The following is a 22,855-nucleotide window of genomic DNA, read 5'->3' as shown; positions in this document are numbered from 1 at the left end:
TTTTAATTAACTGTTACATACAATTTCATTCATTTAATGTAAGTGTTGACATGAAAACACAATTTCCTGTTCATCAACAATGTTTTTAATAGGCTAGAATAAGGTAACATAACAGGCATAGAGGTCTTGTGTAAATGCATCTTTACAATACTGTATGTGTGTGTCATATACTGACATGTTCTGCAGTCTCAAGATCTAAACAACTATTATTTCCCCAAGTAATTTAGAAATAGACTCGTAGCTATAAACCCAGGTGTCTTATCTTTATAATCTAAGGTCCCTGGGTTGTAAGCATATTCAAATTGAATGTGAAAACACAGAATCGCATAGAGCAGACCATTAAAGTGAATCTCTTGCATACTTCAAACAGACCTGAGTAGCTTACTACAAGGCTTAATTAGCTTGAACAACATCAAGGGAAAGACAGCCCATAATATTAAGCGGTTTCCATGACTCACTCTCATCCCAGCTGAATTTTCTCCTTCAGCACCTCACAGCTACTGCAGCACTACAGTGTGTGCACGTATGTTCTTACTGCTACTGATGTGTGTTATTGAGGTTCGCGCGTGAGCAGCTTAAGGAAAGGCGGTCAAAAAGGAAAAAAAAATTGACTCTAAGGATGAAAAACTCCCAAAGTAGAGTTGTATGACACAGTGAATCCCCTTCATGGAAATGCTTCAGTGGAATAAGCAGCTTTATGAATGATGTAAGATGACTGGCAGAGAGGAGTAACAAAAGAACTGACTCAGAAGCTTCTGGGAAGGTTTAGATCAATGGTGTAGAATCGGGGTGCTGTGACTGACTCTATAAAAAAGGCAGGGGTCTTTATGTGTAAGTATGACAACAGGTTGTACGTATGTGACCACAGTGCACCCAGAGATGGGGTTTCTATTGTCTTACTGCTAATGCATGAAGACATTGCTGGGCGCCGTTCTTCTTTACAGAGCAGTAAAGTACAGCCACTGCTGTAATCACAGTTTCCCTTTGTGCATATAATCTAATTTCTATCCTGGATTATGCTGTGGACATTTTGCAACATTAAGCATTGCAGTGTGTTTGCACACTTAGTGTATGCATAAAATGTTTTCTACTTTCAAAAAATGCAGCGCATTGGAGCACATTTCCTTCCACTTTGTTAAACGTATGTATTTTTCTTAATTTCTGGCATGGAAATGCAGGGGAAAAAATGTCTTCAAATATTGTTACACTTTATTCTGTATGCAGACACATGCTTAAGTTTAGGCAGTCTAAGTCAGTACTTGTCAGATATCACAGCATGTAGCCAGCTAAGAGTCAGCATGTTTAGGATTTTTTTCTGGGGTTTAAGTCAGAGGACTGAAGAGTTAATGATTCAATAACAACCTAGTAAAGTTTGAATATTTATAAGCAAGAGGGACAGTTTCACAGATATGCCACAGATACTTTGAGTGGGCCAGTCAAACACCTTGGTTATTTTCTTTTTTAGACAGTTAGCTGTAAATGTGCTGGTGTTCTTGGGCCAAGAACACCTTTAGCTGTGGTTGAGACTGACTCTAAAATACTTTGGTATACACAGGAGTTCATGTTCAACTCAGTGAATGCAACAAGAGGAACCCAAATCATTATGTGGTATGAGGTATTTGTGCTGATATACTGTGCTTGGTTTTTGCCCAGCGTGGCACTGTGTATTACATTCTTGTCAAAGTCTTGCCATTTGTTCAGATGTAACTTTGCAATCCTTTGCAAACTTGCTACCCTGTTCACAGGATTCCCTCGACATATATTTGGTTTGTTTCTAAATCAAAATGAATGTAAATATTCACTTGCTGGCATCTGAAGGAAATTCATAATGAACATCTTTCAAGATAAAAAAGAGCCTTCTAACAGCATTGTCATGGTCTTTAAAGAACAAATGTGTTATAGGATGTGCTGCCCTCGGGAGAAAAATTCACTGATCTGCATGGCATCAAGCTGCACCATCTCTAGTGGATGTGTGATAATGTTTGCCATAAATAGTGAGTGTGCCAACAGAGTAAACACTGTCACCGTACAAGTGGCGACTTAATGAGAAACTAGGCCAAACAAGTAGGCTGGGACACAGTGAAGTGGAGCCATCCGTAACCAGGGGAAGATTCAAAATGGCCACTTTCACAACAAAAGCCTTTTGTCAAACACTTTCTCTGCCCTCCCTCTGTATCTTTCTCACTCACACTTCATACATTTGCTTTCCTCTTTCACACACAAATTCACAATCCCGCACTTTTCTTTTCTATGCTTGCTTTTGGTTGTCTGCTTGTCTTTATTACTTTACTTATGAAGCCTCTATTCCACACCCTCGCTAAACTATTTCTTTCTCTACACCAGTATTTCTCCATATATCTCCCTTGATGAGGTATTTTTGTTTGACTATGCTTTCTTACTCTATCCCAAAGTGAAACGTAACTACCATTTTCCTACTCCACCCTTTCTCTTCTTTAATCTCCTCCTCGGTCTCCTGTTTTGCCCTCAGTTACCTCTCTCTTTTCCCTCTTTCTCTCTCTCTCTCCCACTTCCTACCTCCTGTCCCTTCCTTTGTCTCTCTCACTCCCTCTCGTAGCTGAACAAAGACTCTTTGAGGAAACAGCCTGGTGCTTTGCAACAAGCTGTGTTGCTGACTGTCCACCATATTTTATGAGAATCATGTTTGAGTTTAGCTTGAGTTTGCTCACGTTCCAGTTTGAGTCTGTTTTTTAAAAAGTGATTAAATTAAATGAGGGTCTAAAGCTGCAAGAAGACAACAAGGCATACACACATTTGTATTTGAATACGAAATGATCAAACAACCATCAAACTTAAAATGACAAGCAGGGCTTGCTAACCCGCTTTCTCACTTACAGCGTCTGTATCCACGAAACATGCCACTAAGGACTCAATCCCCCTGCAGTGTCATCTTCATTTCACCTTCTATTTAATGGTGTTTATTATATCACATGTGACAGAGAAATATTCCATGGCATTCAGCTGATGATAAGCCAAACTATAAAATTCACTTATGAAAAAAAGATGTGAGCTTTGCATGACAACAAAGAGAAGATCTGAAATTCAAAGCAGATCAAACAGGCATCAGTTCATTATATATATCTCCGATTGAGCTTCTAGCATTTATTCCTATCCTTTAGTCTGTTATCTAAAGTTTTTGTCCATATAAAAGGTTTTCAAAGTTATAAATGCCAGACTCCTCTCTTATGTTACTTATCTACATCATCATATAAAAAGCCCTCAAACCAAGAATAAGCATTTGCCTCCCGGAGGAGCCAGCAACCTTTAGCCAGAGCTGCTTTATTGCTGGTCAGCACAATTTTTAGTTTTGATGACCATATCCTGTTTGCAAATCAGTTATAAGAACATGTGCCTAACATGGTTTAAAATGTTTACAGTTTCTCAGGGATCCTGGATTTGTTTGAATGTTTAGTGTTAGCACTATGTTCACCTAATGCAAATAGACCGGCACTTATATATATATATGTATGCTAACTGAGCACTCACAGCCCCTTTTTTTCTACAAGCCCCTAATCACACACATGTACTTTACCTAAGCACCTTTTTATAACATTCAAATTAACACTCAATTCAGTATCTTGCCCACACAGACTGGATGACTGTCCACAGCCACCACAAGACATAGGCTACTGTTCCATCTCTTTACCTTTCTCCTAAGCTCGGTATTTTCATGCAGCCAAATTCAGAAAAAAAATAACTCAAAATTACAGTTTTTCCACTTCTTTTTTTTTTTTAAGTCAACAGAACAAGTATGAAAGAATAGCAATAATGAAACTTATTCAAACTAATGTAAACTAGCTCTCACTTTGAAGAGAGTCGCTGATTTGTTGCACTGCTAAAATCCTCATGAGATTCATCTTTCAAATCCACGATGTACTAATGTGCCACCAACTGTTTTCTGTAAAGTACTTGGTGACTCCTGTCTCTCCTGTCTATAAAAAGCATCAATATTGTTTTGAAATAGGAATATAACTATTGATTGCTTATTTGCATATGGAAACTTTAAAAACCTTTGAAAACTGTCTGGCTTGTACCAGACTAGTGTGACGGCTTTAAAATTGACACCCTCATAAAAAGAAATGTTGCATTTCAATGAAGCAGGTGGCCTTTAAAAATACCATTTGTCACCTCATCTGTGCACTTCAGCCATTGATCTTTTGTGCAGCATCATCACATTTCACTGCTATCAGCAACGTCTGAACTGCACAATCAACTCTAGCTATCAACTGTATGGCTGCTTTTTGACTGCAGGGGACAATTCAAACACAGCAGGAGGCAGATTTACCTCCAACAAGCTTGAAAAAGGGCTTTAATTCCTGCTTGAGCAAAAGCCAAATGACACATGAAACTGCCCCATGACAGCAGACGAAGAAGAGCAACAAACTAATGCAGTGCCCCAGAATCTAGGGCACTACTGGGGGCTGGGCAGTGAGTGTTCCATGGTCTGGTGGTTCCATAGCTTTTACAAACTTCAACAATGGCCTGCATTCAGTGTAACTGTAGTTCGGAGGCTGGGACAGTCCCCTTACAGCCCCTTCCTCTTTTAACACTGCCGGAAATGTCTCTTTATTGTCCAGCCTCAGTAAGAAAATGATCATTCTAGTCACTGTAATAACTACAGTGATCATTTTAGTTCAAACACATCGATAGACAATGGCAGCGTAATCAGCACATGTGCATAATTAAATATTCTGAGTGCAATATAAAACAGCTACTGTAACTGTCAATCAAAGCCTTATCCAGAATAATCACTATAAGAATAATAATTAATATAAATAATTTTTTTAATTATTATTAAATCTTTATTTTTGTGCCAGTCTGACCTGAATGCAAACGCTAACGAGAAGTGATGCATTTTGGTGCATGTGGGACAACAGAGGTGTTGACTGAAAAATGTCGGGCCTAAGCAATTTGTCCTGTCATATACTGTAGGTTATGTAGCAAATCTTATGTAATCTGAAATAATTCATTAGACATTTTATTGTGCCAACAGGTCACTGCCACAGCCAGCAACTGCAACTTTTTCTCATTTTAGCCACTTCGTGATCTCATTACTCCACTTATTTAAATGTATATAAATGTAATAACTGAATTGCTATTGCATTCATTTTAGTACCTACATAAAGCCTTTGGTTTGCCTGTTTTCATTCCATTAAACTGCCCTTTCTCCTTCAAGTGGCTATTGTTATGTATTTTTATTTGCTGTGTTATTACTGTCCTCAGAGCTTGCCAAGTCACATTCTGAGCCCAACTTCCCATTGGAGCATTGTGTCCTGTGAAGAATTTAATCAAGCAATGAATGCTTAAGCTTCCTGGCTTCAAGGCCTTTGCTCCGAGCATGACAGCCCAGTAAAGACAGTGCTATTAGTTCTCAGTTTTCTTCCTACTCATAAGGATGCTGCGCAAGCTGCTGTCAGTTGCATGTGAAGACTGTCTGGACTAGGTTGATGGGAGACAACAGACCATTAATTTCACAGTAAACAGTCCAGGAATGATATGAATACCAAACTCTGAGCCAAACAGCCTCACGGGGTTGTGTAAATAACACAGAAGGTCACTGCAGCACAATAGGATTTTTATTTTTTTAAATCTGTAGAAGGGCCAAAAGACAAAAAATAAAAATAAAAAAAAAAATCTTCTGCAGTGCATGCATTTTTCTGATTAAATTGTCAAACAGTGTAACCATTGATTAATCATTTTTCCGTCCTAAAGCATAGCTTATACTAATATTTGTTTTTCCTTCAGTGACTGAGTTTGCTCAAATATGATGCAAATGACACATTGTTAAGGACACTACCCTGATTACCTGGGCAAGGACTCTGGTTATCTGGATATCTTTGCTTTTAAAAGTTAAATAGTAAAGTTCTCACAGAAGCAGTCTTTCTATAATTTGTCTTCTTAAGGATGTCCAAAACGCTTTAATAGACATCTGTGTTGCTCAGTAAACCATCCTTGGATAGGCTAAGTTTAATTAACCCCCTTCAAGCAAACATTAGTGGTTTGATTTAAAAATAAATATCAGCTGTCCATAACTAAATAACTTGTGATAGCTAATGAAAAAATGAGGAAATTCAGAGAGCAGATTATTTAATCAGCAAATGCTAACTTCATAACACATGAATGCACTTTATGAAGCATTAACCAGTCAAACCTAAGCGTAATTAACTATTATTTGCATATAATTAATCCACTTTGGAGAAGAAGACGAAGTTTAAATCTTTTACACCTTTTCAGAGGTCCTGGTTTTCTCTGAAGTTAGAGGTCAGCTGAATCACACTGATTTGCTTTGATCGTGCCATCCTCAGTTATTTAGCGAGTTCATCCCTAGTAAAATAATGTTAGTTTGAGGTTTAGCGTCCACTGAATGTGAGAAGAATTCAAAGTCATTCAGTGTTTTCACACAAAATCATCATTAATCCCCTTTCAGATGAACTGCAGTGCAGTTTGTAGGAATTGGCAAAGAAAATTAAAGTATTGACAAACAAAATTACAACTCTAGTGTCTATCAAATATCAAATACAGGTGCAGGTAATTGTGTGGATATCATTGCTTTCATGCTACTGTTCTAATGCAACCATCAGTGGCTTGGTGCTTAACAAAGCACACAGGTCTTGGTTTGAATCTGCGGCCACAAACTTCAGCGTGAAGTTTGTGTGTCCTCCTTCCGTCTGTGGATTCTGGCTTCCTCTCACACTCCAATGATATGCATGCTAGGTTAACTGGTCAGTCTAACTTGGCTGGAGGTGTGCATGTGAGTGTGGATGTTTGTTTTTCTCTGTGTGTTAGCCATGGGATGACTCTTTTCCTATCCAGGTGGCATTTAACCACTGGGATGAGCTCCAGTTTTAAGGGATGGGATGAGTTTGTACACTGCTAGTAAAGATGGCCCTTTGTACATATGCTGTATTATCCTGTGAGTTCTTGTACGTTTCAAAAATCAAATGGTTAATGTTCTGCTGATTACGTTGATGACCTTTTTCTTGTTCTTCCCTCCCAAGCTTCTAATAATTTGACATTGTTAATATTGTTAAGCTGCTATCATCAGAACCCTTGTTTCTACACTAAACGAAACTACAAAAAAACTACTAAAAAGCAGTTTATTCTATTTGCACTGTTTCTTCACCACTCACCTTTCTTCACTTTCTATTATGAATCACTTTACATTTAATCATTAGTTACTATTAATAGGGGTCGTCTGATTGTTGGGGTTTTCAATATATTATTGTAGGATCTTTATCTTACACTATAGATACCCTGGAGGTGACTGTTGTTGTGGTTTGGTGCTATCAAAATAAAATTGAATTGAATTGTATTATATCTGAGTAACACTCCCAATATAGCCCCCAAAATACTATTTGTTCTTTTATAACCACAAAGCTCTCATACAGTGGCTCATTACTAGTGAGCCTGGTTAGTATAAAGTTGCCAGCCTTCATTTTGCTGGGGTACACCCTGATGACCACAAAGTGACACAAAGACATGTATGACAGATCCATCTCCCAGAAATGCTGATATTTCTGGGTTATACCTCCTACTCGTAAAGCCATCACAGATCCCTGCAGCTTTGCCTTCTCCTATCTTTTCTCTCCTGTGTAACAATGTGCCATATCATCACTACTGTAACATAAATGTCTCCTATAAATTTGAAAGAAAGCCCGGCCTAGCTAGGAAAGTCAGTTAGCTTCACAATATTGAATTCTTCTAAATCGTGTGTTGATTTGTAAGGTGTACACTACAAGAATCCACGACCATTAGCATCCCAGGGTGAGAGGAAAAATTCAATTAGTAAAAAATAAGGCGGATTTCAGCTATAAATGCAAAATGAGGGAAAATTTGAATGATTGGTATGAATGAGGTCTCTCCAGGGGATGTGATAAATTATGGGATGCACTGCAAATTCTGAGAACAACCCCTCCAGTTAATTAGCTTGGCTGTGGCATGTGTAAAGCTGCCATTGTTTGGTGTTTGTGTGCTGTGAACAGGAGATGATAACTTTTTTTTAGTTTATTAATAAAAAAAAAAAAACTTTAAACAGAGACAATTCAAGAGAAAATAAGGATAAGGCTTAAGGGCCAATCAACGTAAAAGAAGAGCGCAAATACATATTTATGAATCAGAAACATAATTCTCAGTTGCAGCCTGAGAAATTACACAGACTGAAAAGCTGTATATACAAAAATAGCCAGAGGTAAGTGGTTAAAAGCTTTTTGATAACAGTGATTTTTTAATGGGTGGAGTTCAATGAAAATCAAAGCATTAGATGTCCAAAACAATTATTTACTTTTTTATTCATTTATTTACTTATTTTTTTGATGAGAGACTGTTACACACTGCAATGTATTAAAGTGAGATGTTTCACGCTGTTCGCTTGTGCACATTTTCCCCAACACATTAGGTAACCCACATTTCCATGAGCTATGTGTGATTTTAAGATGCAAAAATAAAATAAAAATCAATGGAGACAGTTGGATAATGCACATAATGCATGTTAGTAAAGAGTAGAAATCCTGTGCAGATCTCACCGATTACCTGCAAGCTTTTGTTCTCTTTCTAGTCTGCAGATCAGAGGGGTGTCCAACTCCAGTCCTCGAGAGCTACTGTCCTGCAGCTTTTAGGTGCATCCCTACTCCAACACAGCTGAATCAAATGGTTGGACGACCTCTTCAGCATGCCATCAAGTTTGCCAAAGGCCTGATAACAAGCCATTCATTTGACTCAGGTGTGCTGGAACAAGGATGCGTCTAAAAGCTGCAGGACAGTAGGTATGTCCCAATTCATAGGCTGCACCCTTGAAATTGAAGGCCGAGTACGTCACAGCCAGGCAACGAAGGCTGCTCCAATTGCGGCCTTCATTTCATTCAGCTCTCAAGGGCTGGAGTTGGACACACCTGCGGTAGATTATGACATGCCCACAGATTGCACTTAAGTTCACACTTCAGGTACATTTTTGTTCTTGTTGATGGTTTTAAATTCTCAGGATATCTACCTTATTTTATTATCATTTTAGATTTTCGAATTTTGTTCGACTCAACACTAAATATAGAATGGAGTACAAGAAAAAGGACTGGAAGCCTAGCAAAAACCACCTGTATGGCATTTTTTCATCATTATCATCAACAACAAAACAACAGCGACAACTACTACTACTACTGCCTAATGCATAATGCTATATATAATGCTATACATTATACTGTAACTATACTCTCCAATATATACAACAATAATCCTGGCTATTGCTGGAAAAGAACGGAGCATCAGGATGGGTTAGTTTCTTCATTCTGTGCATATAATCTCAGTCAATCATACTGAAATAATTACTTTGCTTTACTGTACTTTTAATTTTATTTTTAACATCAAAATGTGTTTTTTGGGCTCTCCTTTCACACTAGAATCCTGTTACTTTTGCTGCTACTACTCCAAATCCCCTAGAGGCTTTTAAGTAAAATGTAATTTTATATTTTGCTAGTGTAACAGCACCCTAATGCCGCTCTGCACTGAAAATAAATTACCTCCCAGTAGCCTGACATTTAGTGAACAAGTGACATCTTCATAGTTGTAGCTTCTTTCGTGAAAGAGTTGATGCTCATCACACTATTAATGAGCCCCTAAAAATAGTCCTGCATGTGATTTCTCCCCAGGGAGGCTGTTAACTGAGCAATGTGTGGGTTACAGAAGGTGCAGGATTGAGGTAAAAGTTTACTTGGCTACTTGTGTTTATACGTAGCTAATTGTGTGCTAGTTTTTTTATGTGACAGAATGCAAGAATATGTTTGATCTGTTATCAGCAAGTGAGTGGTTTATAATAAATTCAATGAAAATACTTTTGCAGGTAGATAGATGGATGGATATTGGTTTTTCTGTTTGATCAAAAGGACCTTATACAAGAACTCTTCACAACCACGTGCAATTATTTTGTACAGAACACAGCACATCTGTGAGACAAACTTCAAGGCTTTTTGAAAATCTCACCATTTACCAAACCTCTCAAAGAAAAAACCCAGACAAATTTATTTTAATTTGTTGTGTTTATTTTTAGTATGTATATTGATCAATTTTTATTTTGTTTGCTATTCTATAGACCTATTTTGCCTCATTTTATGAAGCAACGTTACTTTGAGCTATTTAGTTTTATATTATTGATTTTTTTTGTGATTTCTCATTATTGTAGTAAGCATTTACCTCTCAATATAAACCACATTGAGGTAACTATATATATATATATATATATATATATATATATATATATATATATATATATATATATATATATATATATATATATATATATAACTGAATTCGATTCAATAAAACATTAGAATTCTCCAGTTTTTGGGATGAAAGTCACATCTCACAGATTCAATCAGTGATGGAACTTAGGGTCATTGGGTATTTCAGGTCCAGCAGGAACTGTTCATGGTTCCATACTCTGGATGCAAAGCCACCCAGTAGCCTTCTCTGTGACTTCAGATGCTCCATTGCTAAATGATTGCCCTGCAAATCCTGTTCTCTTCTCATTGCAATTTTAATTTCAACATGATCAATTAGTTGGTGGATTTGAATACGATGATCATATCTGGCTGCAGCCATGATGGTGTTATTTGGGCTGCAAAATTCAGCTGCTTGCCAAGGTCCCCTTCCATATGCCAGCTGTTGGAGGCAGTGAGGAGCCCAGCATTTGTTTAGCTTGTGGGTCAGGTTTCTCTCCAGCGCTAACAATGGCAATGGTCTTTGCCTGACGGTGGCCTCTGATGCCTTTAAAGGCCACGGTCCTCGATAAGGACTTAGTTATAGTGTCAGTGATAGAGCCAATGTCCAAAGGTTTTTAAAGCGTTCTGCAAAACAGGTTACATGTGTCGAAACAAATTAACTTACGCAAAATGAGCTGTGATTGCCAATGGTCAGTCTTCTACATTTGTGCATTATATTATATTATATTATATTATATTATGATTTCACAAAACATCAGCCTTGTAGAAACATTTAGCTGATTAAAACGTTGAAATTAGACTGCCATCTTCAGTTTTGTCTTTCAGCTGGTGGAGATATGGATGTAAACAAAGTAGTCATTGTGCACAACACTGTCAAAGATTGTATATGTATTAAAAGATGGAGCACTCTGTAACAACACTGTAATAAACAGTTTCCGCAGGCCTTGAAAATGCACAAAGATTTTCTTACTGATCCAATCATGTCTGCAGTTAATCTCTCATTTAAACTTTCATTCACTTTTTTTTTTATAAATAAAACTTTAAAAAAGATCAGCTTTAAGCTCCAATTCAGTACTTTCAGTACTCCGATCAAGTTACACATTGTTAGAAGATAAAATGTGCTAAAGGAAGCATACGCAATAACTTTCCATTCCATTTTAATGAGCTGTGAGAATTTCAGTGGGAGGAATTATATTTTACAAATAACTAAAGGAACATGCTGGTATACTGACAAGTTTGTACTTTTATTTCACACACTTTCCCCTCATTATGTGAGAGGAGATAATACTACGGTTGAAGTCTTTTGCTAGGAATGTCAAGGGTTTTAAGGGTTTAAAAGCTCCGAAGTCAAAAAGTTAATCTTATGCGTTGCATTTCTAGATTAATGTATGTAGTATTGCAGAAGTAATTATTTTGACTGTGGCTGCTGAGCTCCTGGTGATGTCCCTTCTGTGTGTTGTGCTCCAACAACTTAAGAATTAATTGGGTCACTTTATTAATAATTCAGCAGGATCCAGTGCTATAACTCACACACCACATAAACAGAAGTGGAACTTGTGTTCACTTTGTTTTAAACTAAACTAAACTGACCCATTAAAATAAAAGCAACTACTTTTTGTGTTTAGCCTTGGTTATAAAAGAAAACACACACACACACACACACACACACACACACACACACACACACACACACACACACACACACACTAGAACAGAGCTAAGCCGAACACAGAGACCAGTCTTTGCATTCCTTCACTCCTACTTTGGCCAGAAAACTGTCTGATACACTGGAACTTTTATGAGCTTTGCTTTTTTTGTTTATGATTGTGGCGTGTATTATCATTCTGCGACACCACTAATCTATCTACCACTTAACAGGCAAAGCTGCAACAGTGAGAAAATAACAACATAATATCTTTGAGAAGGTAGGGGAATCTGCACAAGCTTGTCCAGTAGCATAGCTGTCTGTGGACAAGCATGTGCTCAGAAATTTAAGTTTGGTCCAACATAAAGGCAGAAAGTCTTAGCCTGGTTTAAAAAAAAATCAAATTTGAATTAACTTGCATACTGAATTCACAGTGGTTGTTTTTCATTCAAGCAGTGATTTCCCATGATATACGAGTATTTTACTCAGCACATCTAACATGGTTTTGCAAGGTCATTTGCTGACCTTCTCTTCCTTCATAAACGTAAAATGATGCACAAAAAGATTACCAACCAAAACTGAATCAGTACAAGATATATTGTACATCGCTTGGGATGCCCATTTATAGATATCCCAGACATCAGATAGCTCATTTACAGACAAACCCTTCAAATCTAATCTGGGTGCCTGAGATTTAAAATTCAGCTTGCTGAATGCTCAGTTCACTGTCGCCTGTATTATCATTAATAAGACCCCATATAATTAGCATGGATTACTAAGTCCATAATATTAGGACTTTTTGTGTTAATAATATTGGACACCCAGCAACTGAAATAGACTGCTGAAGCCCATACTGGATAACAGCATGGGGCAAGGGTCTTCCACTTGGTCAGAACAGAAGCAAAGATCTTATGTCTGTCATTTTCTTATTATAAATCCATGCGGGTGTTGTGCAGAATCAGAGCTGATTAGTAGAAACTGAAATAACTCCTGCTGTTCTTTTAATAAAACAGAGTGGGAATATACAATAGCTGGCAGATATAACAAAACATGCTGTTTAGCATACAGTACACATGTGAGCTACGATATATTAATGGCACAGTGCTGAATGGCTAATGCGTTGCAAAATTACCCCAGCGGTGGCAATCACATTCACAAAAGAAGCATGAGGACACAAACATTGACAATTAGCCCTTTTCATATAAGCAGGAGTTAAACATTTATCTTACCAATTTGCTACTGACATGATACAATCTCTCTTTATTTTAGGTTAGAGATATTATAAAATAAACACTAACCATAAAGAAGCAAACTCAAAGAGCCCAGATATCCCCAAATGATAAGGATCCAATCATATTAAAAAACATATTAATCAAAAACACCACACACACAAAGGAATTATGTAATATAATCTCACTGTGATGCTAATTCAAACTCTGTAGCACACCCTGATATTATTAAACAACTGATGTCCCTTCCTTCCCCAAGTAAGTCTCCATTAAGGCATCCTTCCACTAAGATGACATTGCACCTCGACCGCAGGTTGTTTAAAAGAGGAAAGGTGAAATTTGTCAGCCCTTGGTTCCCCCCAGACTGCCCTGAGCCCCAAGCAGTTGTGTATATATATTCAAAAGCTGATGGGGTGACTACATTAAAAAAAGAAAGAAAAGAAGAATCAATAATAATAATAATAATAATAATAATAATAATAATAATGACAACCAATTATCCAGACCTGCAAGTTTCCCAAAACTTGGCCAGGTAGAATTTTTTTGGACAGATGGACAAAAACCTGAATGATCAAACATAATATCTGTGTGAAAGGTATTAATGCATATTCATTATTTCTAAAGGTTTAATCTCACTGTAAACTGAGTTGGATTCTAACTTACTCACTGTGAGTTTTCCATGTTTCTTTTGTTTGCTTTGCTTGTGTCTTTTCCTGCTATGTACCCAAATTTAAAGCCCTATGAGAAATCAGTTTAACGTGCTTACACGCCACAGTAATTATCAATTTCTCAAGGCCTGTTTAATACATCATTTTATGCTTAATTAGATTTCAATATTCCTTCACCTAAATTAACCTGGTGAATGTGTTAATAGTTCAGCTCCACTAATTGGCAAATTGCTGTAATATGTTTCTGATTAAATTATGAGTATGTCCACAAATGTAATTAATCATTCTCATCATGTTTGTTCCCACAAAGCCAATCCAGTGTCTCTGCCTGTAAGATACAACATTAAAAGTCAGTGATGAACATCTGCTTTGTGTTTGGCAGAGTTTAGCACACAATGACAACAATCCTGCCTGCTTTTACTTGGGCAGTACATTTGTAGCCGGAGCAGAAGTGCATGCATTTTCAGCATGACTGGCATCCGTGTGAATCAAACCCCATAGCCCTACAGCGCTACTCTAACCCAGTGAACATTACTCATTCACGTTTACAACTGCAGCTCATTGGCAGCTCCTCTGGGATTTGACCCTACCACCTTCACAGTAGGAGGATGATATAAGAGGGAAATTTTCTCATTAGCTTTCTTGTTACAGATTTTTTTCTTCCCATTTCTACCTGGTTCACCGATTTGCCACAGTGGATCCAGGAATGCTCAGTCTGTCGCACATACGCCAGAAACCTTGGCTACATATATACAATTCGCTCATTCAGGAGGAAGTCTTCACCACACACTTCACCGGGTAAAACTGGTAAACTGCTTGTTAACCCCTATCAGATAATCATAGGAAAGTAAGCCAAAACATTTAGATGTACACATGATGAGGTTCATACTGAAGATTGAACTGAGTATGGGAATGGGAAGAAAGATTATTTGCGTGACTCTGAATGTGGCATGTTTGTTGGCGCCAGATGGCCAGGTCTGTTTTTTTCACAAGCTGCTGATCTACTGGGATTTTCCCCATACAACCATCGCTGCCCTCCACAAACGGCCTCCACAGACACCAGGTCTCTCTCTAATAGAGCACTTCTGAGAAGTGGTGAAACAGCACATTCAGTTCATGGATTGGCAGGGAACAAATCTCCAGCAACTGCAAAATGCCAAAATTATTCCGATTCCTATTAATGTTTTTGGCATCTTGTGGAACCTGTGTTCTGCAAGTGAACAATGTTCCAACAAGGAACACCTCATGGAGACACTGGTGTATGTATATATTGCACATCAATCACAATTACAAGTTAAAATATAGCACTTGTAGCTGGTTTTAAACCCAAAACCATAACTAGCTTTGCATGTCTACAGGTTGCCATAGTGATCTAGCCAGGTAAAATTTGAGGCGCCTGCCTTTTGTCAGCCACCTGTCAATGTTTCCTTTTTGCTCCCTTAGATGACTGTTGTTTCTTTTAAATGTATTCTTTTGTATAATTTTACTCTGAGGTTTTTATTTTATTGATTTTTGATAGATTTTTTTATATTATGATTATTACATTTTTGCTTTGCTTTTCAGTGTATTCATGTTTCTGTTTATGTGGGCTTTGTATTTATATTTTTAGGGACTTGAACTGTTAATATGTTTTCCTCGGCTGGAAAGCACCTCAGGGCAACTCCTGTTGTTTTTACATGTGCTAGATAAATAACAGTGACTTGACCTGACTGCAGAGGCCCCACTGCACAACCTACAGGACCGAAATAATCAGCTGCCAACGTCCCAGTGCGAAACACCACAGGACACCCTTCTGTGTTTAGGCAGGTGGTGTACAATAGCAAAAATCTGACTGATACCAAATTCTCCTGACTCACTTTTTTACCATTCTGTTTTTATTTCTTAATTCAGGTTGCCTTCACATTTGGCATGGCCATTATTTAGAGGCAACTATGACTGCTTTCCACTCTGTAATTAGGATAAGGGTATGGGATTTACCTTTTCAGTAAGGGCATGTTATCTAAACTCAGGAAAGTGTAGTGTCTTCAGGCAACAGTCAAAGGCTTGTTTGACATTTCTGGCAGAGTTGATAAGCCCTTAAGCCTATATGGCAGGCTGGATTGTGACAATGTTATCTGTGTGCTTGGGTGTATCTCCAGTAACAGCAGCTTGGTAGCCATCCCGACACTGAAATCCACTTTGCATCACTCGGTTTTTATAAATAAAGACACAATCCTTCATAAGATCTTGTATATTGAGAGATTAAAACCTTGCTGAGTTAACTGACAGCAAAGCAAGGTAGTAAGAGATTACATCTCTGTCTATACTACTTAGATATGAAGGGATGACTGGAAAGTGCTGCGAAAACTTCCCTACAATGAATGCTTAGCATCAAATATGAGTTGACATAATGCATAATAAAGAGTTACTTGCACTATATTATCTCACAGTGCAACAGAAGGTGATGCCCAGGTTCTGTAGCCATCATTTAGCTGTGTTTATATCTCATTTGTGGTCATTTCGATGTTCTCACCCTTACCTGGGAGTCTTTCCCCTCTCTTAATCCGATTTTAACACTTCTTGGAAAATAAATGTCACCCCCGCCACTTTTCTGTGCCTGGCTGTCAGCTTTTTAGTGGCAGTAAAAAGCAGTCTTGGCCTGGGCTTGGAACTCATCCCTCTCAAGCCTGTAATTGCTTCATTAGAGCCTCTGCTGCATCTCTGCCTGGTAGCTCGGGAGATTTAATAAGAACTGTGAGGATGCTCTCAGACTCTTCTGTCTGTGCTGCTGGGATGTTGCTGGGGAATTTCATATAACTAGGCTTTGTTCCAATGAAGACTGAAAGTCGAGGAACATCAAACTAAGTACACTCCTGGATGCCTTCAGTCTAGCTCAACTGTTGTTTTCCCACATCTTTTGTAGTGTTGCTATATCCCCAGTGGCTATGCTTCTTGTGCTGCTGAGACTGTAAACCAGAATGGAAGGAAGATTAGGTTTCTTGTGGTCCATTTTCTGACAGATGAGACTCATCAAGTTACAGGACAGTCTGATGGGCTCATAAAGAAGAAGTACAGGGTGAATGTGAATGAGAGCATGAATTGTTGTCCGTCTCTGTGTTAACCCAGGAAGAGATTGCTGACCTGTCCAGTGTGTATCCTGCCTCTCGCCCTATGGACAGGCTCCAGCTCTCCTGGATTAGATAAGCGGAAGAAAATGGATGGATGGAAATCTATATTTTTGCCAAATATGTGCCTGGTTACATTATAATCAGTAGTGATTGGTGATGTCCATCAGTCACTGACTGAAAATGATTTTCATCCAAATATTAAAAACAATCCCCACATTTAAAGTTATACTAGCTTGTCTAGTTATTTTTTTAGCCTCTGAAAAACAGGGTACTTTGTATATTGGAATACTTATAGACTTAATTGAATGTCCCACTTTATCTAACACGATTTTCATGTCAGAATTATGCTCTTAATACACATAGAAAATGCTAGCTTACAACAAGGTTACTGTCCTGCATGTACTTCGGGTTTAAGTAACAACACACAAAAAAAAAACCTGGGAAACAACAGCAGATAGCTACACTGGCAGATTACTGGCTGCCAGATTAGTATTAGCACGATAAAGCAGCCAGATACACTCACATCCTATCATCTATTTGTAAAAGCATGTGTTTAAACTGACATGCATGCTTATGTGGCATAACAAGCAGAACAATCCCAGTTGCGATCAGCATTGCAGTAATGTGCAGTTCCATTTCCAGAGATTTGCACGTCACGTTGCAGTTGAAGCTAATGAGACTGTCAAAGAAACGGCTAGACAGTATATCTGAGGCCGATTGGTCAGTTTGGTTACGGGGAAAAAAGGGAAAGTGCCGCTAAAGAGAACAGCTCATTCCAAATGAAAAACTAACACTTTAAACTTCGAAAAAGTGAAAGAACTCATATAGCATCTTAAAGCTTTATCACTTGCATTCGTTAAAGCTGAGCTAACAAATCCAATCTAACATTATCAAACTTGGCACATCTCCTGGATAATTGAGAATGCATCAAGACAAACTTGGCACACTTTTAAAGCAGCAAACTAACTCATGTTTACCAAGAGTTTGACTTTAGCCCATAGCTACCTTTTCTATACACTTCTTATATAAAACTTTTCTATCACACCACAGCAAAAAGAGTCAGACTTTAGAGAAACAGATGTGTTTCTGTGTGTGAATATGCAGAATCTGTGGGCAAAAAGGCCCACAGATTTTTGTTTTTGTTTTTTAAAATGATCTGGTCAAAGCAAGTGAACAATGGGGAAAGGAAAACAAAATATATTTTTTGAACTGAAATCTTGAAAATTAAGTCTGCTTTTAAACTCACCGCAGTCCTATTCGAGAAAGCCACTGCTTAAAATGTGCATATAAAAGACAAACAATGACGACTGTGCAGTAATGTGAAAAAAGTTTAACGGTATTATATTCATTACAATGAATACCAAGGAGTACAGGTCTAGGTGAAATTGTGTGTATTGTCAAAAGGTCAGAAGTGTTTACCAGAATTATTGCGGTCAAATTCCAAAGCATATTGCGGCTTTATCTTCGATTTGTAGTATTTTAGATGTGCACTGAGACATTGCCACAAGAGTAAATGAAAGCTTTCAGTCTGGATCCCCAGAAGGTTGTAGTGACCAGAGCTTTGAATGAATAAAAGAATGAAGGGTGCTGCCACATGCAATCTACAGTAGGACTCAACTATATATAGCAAACAGCATGGGGGAGGAGGAAAACTGATGACTGTCTGTGTGTGTGTGTGTGTGTGTGTGTGTGTGTGTGTGTGTGTGTGTGTGTGTGTGTGTGTGTGTTACTAACATGTGTACACATGTGCATGAGAGTATCGCCGTAAGAGACAGACATGCATCTTGTTTATAACCCCAGTGTATGCATACATGCATGTCTGCATGCAGAATGTGCACGTCTGCTTGCAAACCGATTTCTGAATATTTCACTTATGTGTGTCATTTCTGCATGTGTCATACTCACGTGATGACCAGTGAGGTGGAGAAGAGCAGCGTTCCCAGGAGGCCACGCCGGCAGTCTGCATTCTTCCTCTGGCGTTGGTGCATCTCACCACCACAGTTGTCACAGCAGCGGCACATGCAGAAGAAGAGCCCGGCTATTGGCATCAGAATGGTAAAGAGCAGGCCCACTGCTGCACAAACTAGGAAGCCTATCTCATAGTAGATGGCCTGGGGTCGGGGGAGAGGAGTGAAAGGGAAAAAGAAAATGAGATGCAGAAAGATGGACAAATTATTTATGAATAATAACAACAAAGAGAGGTGAGTCAGTAAATGAAGAGATGAGGATTGGTTTGGTAGAAGAAGGAGGGGGTGAATGTTTAGGAGTGAGGGAGAAAATGAGGAGAAAGGGATAAATTAATAGCAGAAAACACAAAAAGACGGAAGGATGCACACAAGGAATACAAGGATAAAATGATGAACAAATCTAAAAATATCTGGTAGAATCCCACCGCTGCGAGTTCTCTCTAGTTGTCCAAACAGGATTTGCAGATGAACAAAGACATTGCGTAACACTACTCACTGCAGGAGAATCCTCTCTTTGTTAAATACAGCAAGCTAATTCAATAATTCAACTTCCTGACTGCATTTTTACACAAAACAAATGCCAAAACTAAAACAAAAAATGAGTAGGATGAAGGTTTTTGTCCCTGCACACGATAGTGCAAACTGAAAGTGAAAGGGGAAAATGTGTTGAGACTGTTGCAGAAAGCAATTGTTGGACATTGTTTTTGCAAACATTTTAACCCAACAGCAAAATGCACTGGCAGGATAGTAACAGATGAAGCATGATGGGAAAATACTCAAAGGAGCTTCCCCTGTACAGTAGGCCTGTGGTACAGTTCTTCCCACTATAACGAAGCAAAAAGACAGCATTTCTGATGAAAAACCTGCTTCAATAGGAATGGATTGCAACGCAGTTAACATACTAAAGGGAACGACTTCCTAATCTTTCTTCTTTCAAGAAAAATCAGGCCCCAGAGTGAGATCATTATACCTGTTTCAGTGGAGCTCTGCATTCATTGAAAATAAGGTATATGCCTAAGACCATTATAATTTATTTAAGTTTAGGGAGTCAAACCATGAAGCAAGCGAAATCATTTGTTGGCAGTGGATGATTCTTCTAACTTCCAGGATTCAGGAGAGGATTTTAGTAAGTAATGGTGAGGTGAAGTTCTAAAACAAATAAACAAAAATAATTAAACTTAGGTGGCTGAAACTGAAATTTTACTGTGAAAATTTGTAGCCGGTAATCAGAAAATGTAACCATTTCCTCCGCCTAGCTAAAACTTGCATGCATACTCAATCAGTCAGGTAAGTAAATCCCAAAAGGTTAATCTGTTCATCTGGACATAGCGTTTTCAGTGGGAGAAACGATTCGTCACTCATCCAAGTCACTTCTTCAGTTTCATAAAACAACCTTACAAACTTCAGGAAGATTCTAACGAATGTGTCCATCTTTATTAGACCGAAATACTCATCTTATATCAACTTCATTAACTTCTTAGCATAAGACAACACAACAAGAAGTTTTAAGTTCTGCACCTGAAAGAAACAAAAAACGGACCTGGTTTAAATTTGTCTCTGCATTGCTCTGTTTGTGGTGCTCCTGCTACATTTGAATTGCTCCTAGGAAGTCCTGCTCTGACCCCTTGCAGGTGCACAAATTTTATACCCCAGAGGTCAAACTTGAGCTCTGTGGCAAAGCCTGTGGCCTCCAAGCATAACAAAGCACTCTCATCAGTAGCATCATATCAAGAGTGCAAGCATGAGCATGCAGATATTTTTTAAATATATTTTTAATATATTTATGGGTCTATATGTGGTGAATTCATCCCCTAGGGTCAGACTGTCAAAACTGTGAGAAGGCACATTCTCCTTCACCACTCAGTATTTTCCCGAGTCAGTTCCTGCAACTTTAAAATGAAATGCATGTTAAAGGATCACTGTTGTGACACAGTGGAGGAGATTTTGCATTCGCTGTAGATGTGCACCTCCACAGCACAAGGGCAAGCCTGGAGATGGTGCTTTCTATTACTGTATTTACTGGAATTAGAACCCTTTCAACATCACCTATGAAATCTGCACATCATTTGTCAATGACGGCCTAAATAATCCTTAACTTTCAATATTCAATATGACAAGCTTCTTTAGCAAATTCTTTCTGATATACTGAGAGTTAAAATGCTGCTGTTGGCAGCTTCTCACTTGCTCTTCTTGTCATGTGCCACAGTGCTCCTACTTAATCTGCCCCTACCTAAACTGCACGCAGCATAGGCTCTGGAAATTGTCAAAATTAAATAGGGGATTGGTAATTCCCACACCATATGTAACTTGTCACAATGATGTTCAATAGCTTCTCGTTATGAAAGGATCAAAGCAGCACTGCTATCACTGCTTTGAATAGAGGAACTGCTCTCCCAGCTGATTTTTACTAATCTTAATCGCCCTCACAAGTCAGTGACCTGCCTCCTTCAGGGACTCCTTCATTGGCTTTTGGCTAAAAGGTAGGGTAGAAATAGATTCTGAATAAGACTGAGAGGAACAGTCTTCTGGTTCATTTTTAAATCTTTACGCAAACATGGAAAACTCGAGTAAAGATAATAACCCACAGTCCTGTCGCTAATGTTTGGAGGAGTGAAGGCTCCAGCTGTGTGACTACATTAATTTCTAAGACATCAAAAAAGTCTCTTAATCGCTTTCTTTATGACCTTAAAAATATAGACTGCAGAGTCCAAAGAGAAAAAGGGAAATCAGAGATTCTGAAAATGCTGTGAGGCAAAAACTAAAGGAAAGACTGTGTGTCTGCGTGGGTGTGTGCACATATGTGTATGTGTATCATCTAAAGGCACCAATGTCAGCACAGTTGTTGAGGACACTGTGCAAACTGTAGTGCTTGCATTGTCATTCTCCTTCTGGGCTCTGCTTGTTATTGGGTGAATCTTCAGCAAAAAAAAAAAAAAAGGTCAAAAATGTGCCGTTTTTTTTCCACCGCCACTCTTAAAGGGCCTCCAGCTCTTACTATTTTGGGACTATAGCTTTGTCTTGGCAAGTGCCCAAAAGAAGAAGGTGACCTTCCAATAAGAACAAACTGGATGATGGGTTGGCAGCATGTCTGAAGAGTGAAGATGTGAATTTCTTTAACATGAAACAGATTTAATGCCAGCAGCAGCCATGAGGCATGCTGAAGCATCCTCAAGCAAGAAGCCGTTTCCTTGATTCATTAACAGTTAACTTAATGCCCAATAAGAGCTCAGCCTACTTCTCTGCTCTGTTTTTCTGGGATTCTGTATGTTTACTATTAGAGTGGATAGATCTAAAATGGCCATGTTTATTTATTTATTTATTAACCTTTATTTAACCAGGAAGATCCCATTGAGATTAAAAACCTCTTTTTCAAGGGAGACCTGGCCAAGATAGGCAGCAGCAGATGTCTCACAGTTACAGAAATTACTCAAACACAGGCAGCAACAACACACATGCAACAATGAGGCCATGTGAGGCCATATGAAGCCCCACTCACCTATTCAAATCAACACAAAGCTTAAGAAGAGCAGCCTATTTTAAGAAAGCTTTGTTTAATACAGGGGAACTGAGATAAAATGAATAACTGTAGCACGGTTGAATGAAGAGGTAAAAGTGTACGATTTGAAGAATTTTGTCAAACTGATTTTTAAGTAGGTGTATAGCACCCACTAACACAGAAAATACCCTATAAAGTCATGAACATACATTTATGTATAAGTACTCTTTAACATCATATACTTGCAGGAAAACATGTAAATACACACACTCTCAAACACACGGTTGGACAATTTAAATCCACCGTAAGCAAACTTTGGTTAAAACTAAGACTACCGTACACACTGCCAGCTGTGATTTTGCATTAAATAGTCTTTTAAAGCCTGATGATTGATTTGCTTTGCATTTGTCTATGAGGGCTATGAAAGGCTGTTCTTAAAAAAATAAATATTAAAAAACAAAACAAAAACTGCAATGCATTGGGCCTGATGTGATAAGCAATTTCCCCAATATGAGGA

The 22,855-nt window shown here is 38.3% G+C and overlaps 1 protein-coding gene across 8 annotated transcripts in view; it reads right to left on the bottom strand.

Annotated features, from left to right (window-relative positions):
- Positions 1-22,855, bottom strand: part of prom1a (prominin 1a) — a 90,141-nt gene that overhangs the window by 28,280 nt on the left and 39,006 nt on the right. For all 8 annotated transcript variants that reach the window (XM_080901276.1, XM_080901277.1, XM_080901278.1 and 5 more), the window contains one exon: positions 18,781-18,986. In XM_080901276.1, coding sequence (XP_080757402.1) covers positions 18,781-18,986 — 206 coding nt within the window. The remainder of the gene's footprint in view (positions 1-18,780; positions 18,987-22,855) is intronic.

The sequence above is a fragment of the Rhamphochromis sp. 'chilingali' genome (genome assembly GCF_963969265.1).
Source record: "Rhamphochromis sp. 'chilingali' genome assembly, chromosome: 13".
Taxonomy (NCBI): domain Eukaryota; kingdom Metazoa; phylum Chordata; class Actinopteri; order Cichliformes; family Cichlidae; genus Rhamphochromis; species Rhamphochromis sp. 'chilingali'.
The sequence above is the reverse complement of the archived record's forward strand: the minus strand, read 5'-3'. Positions and strand labels throughout refer to the sequence as shown.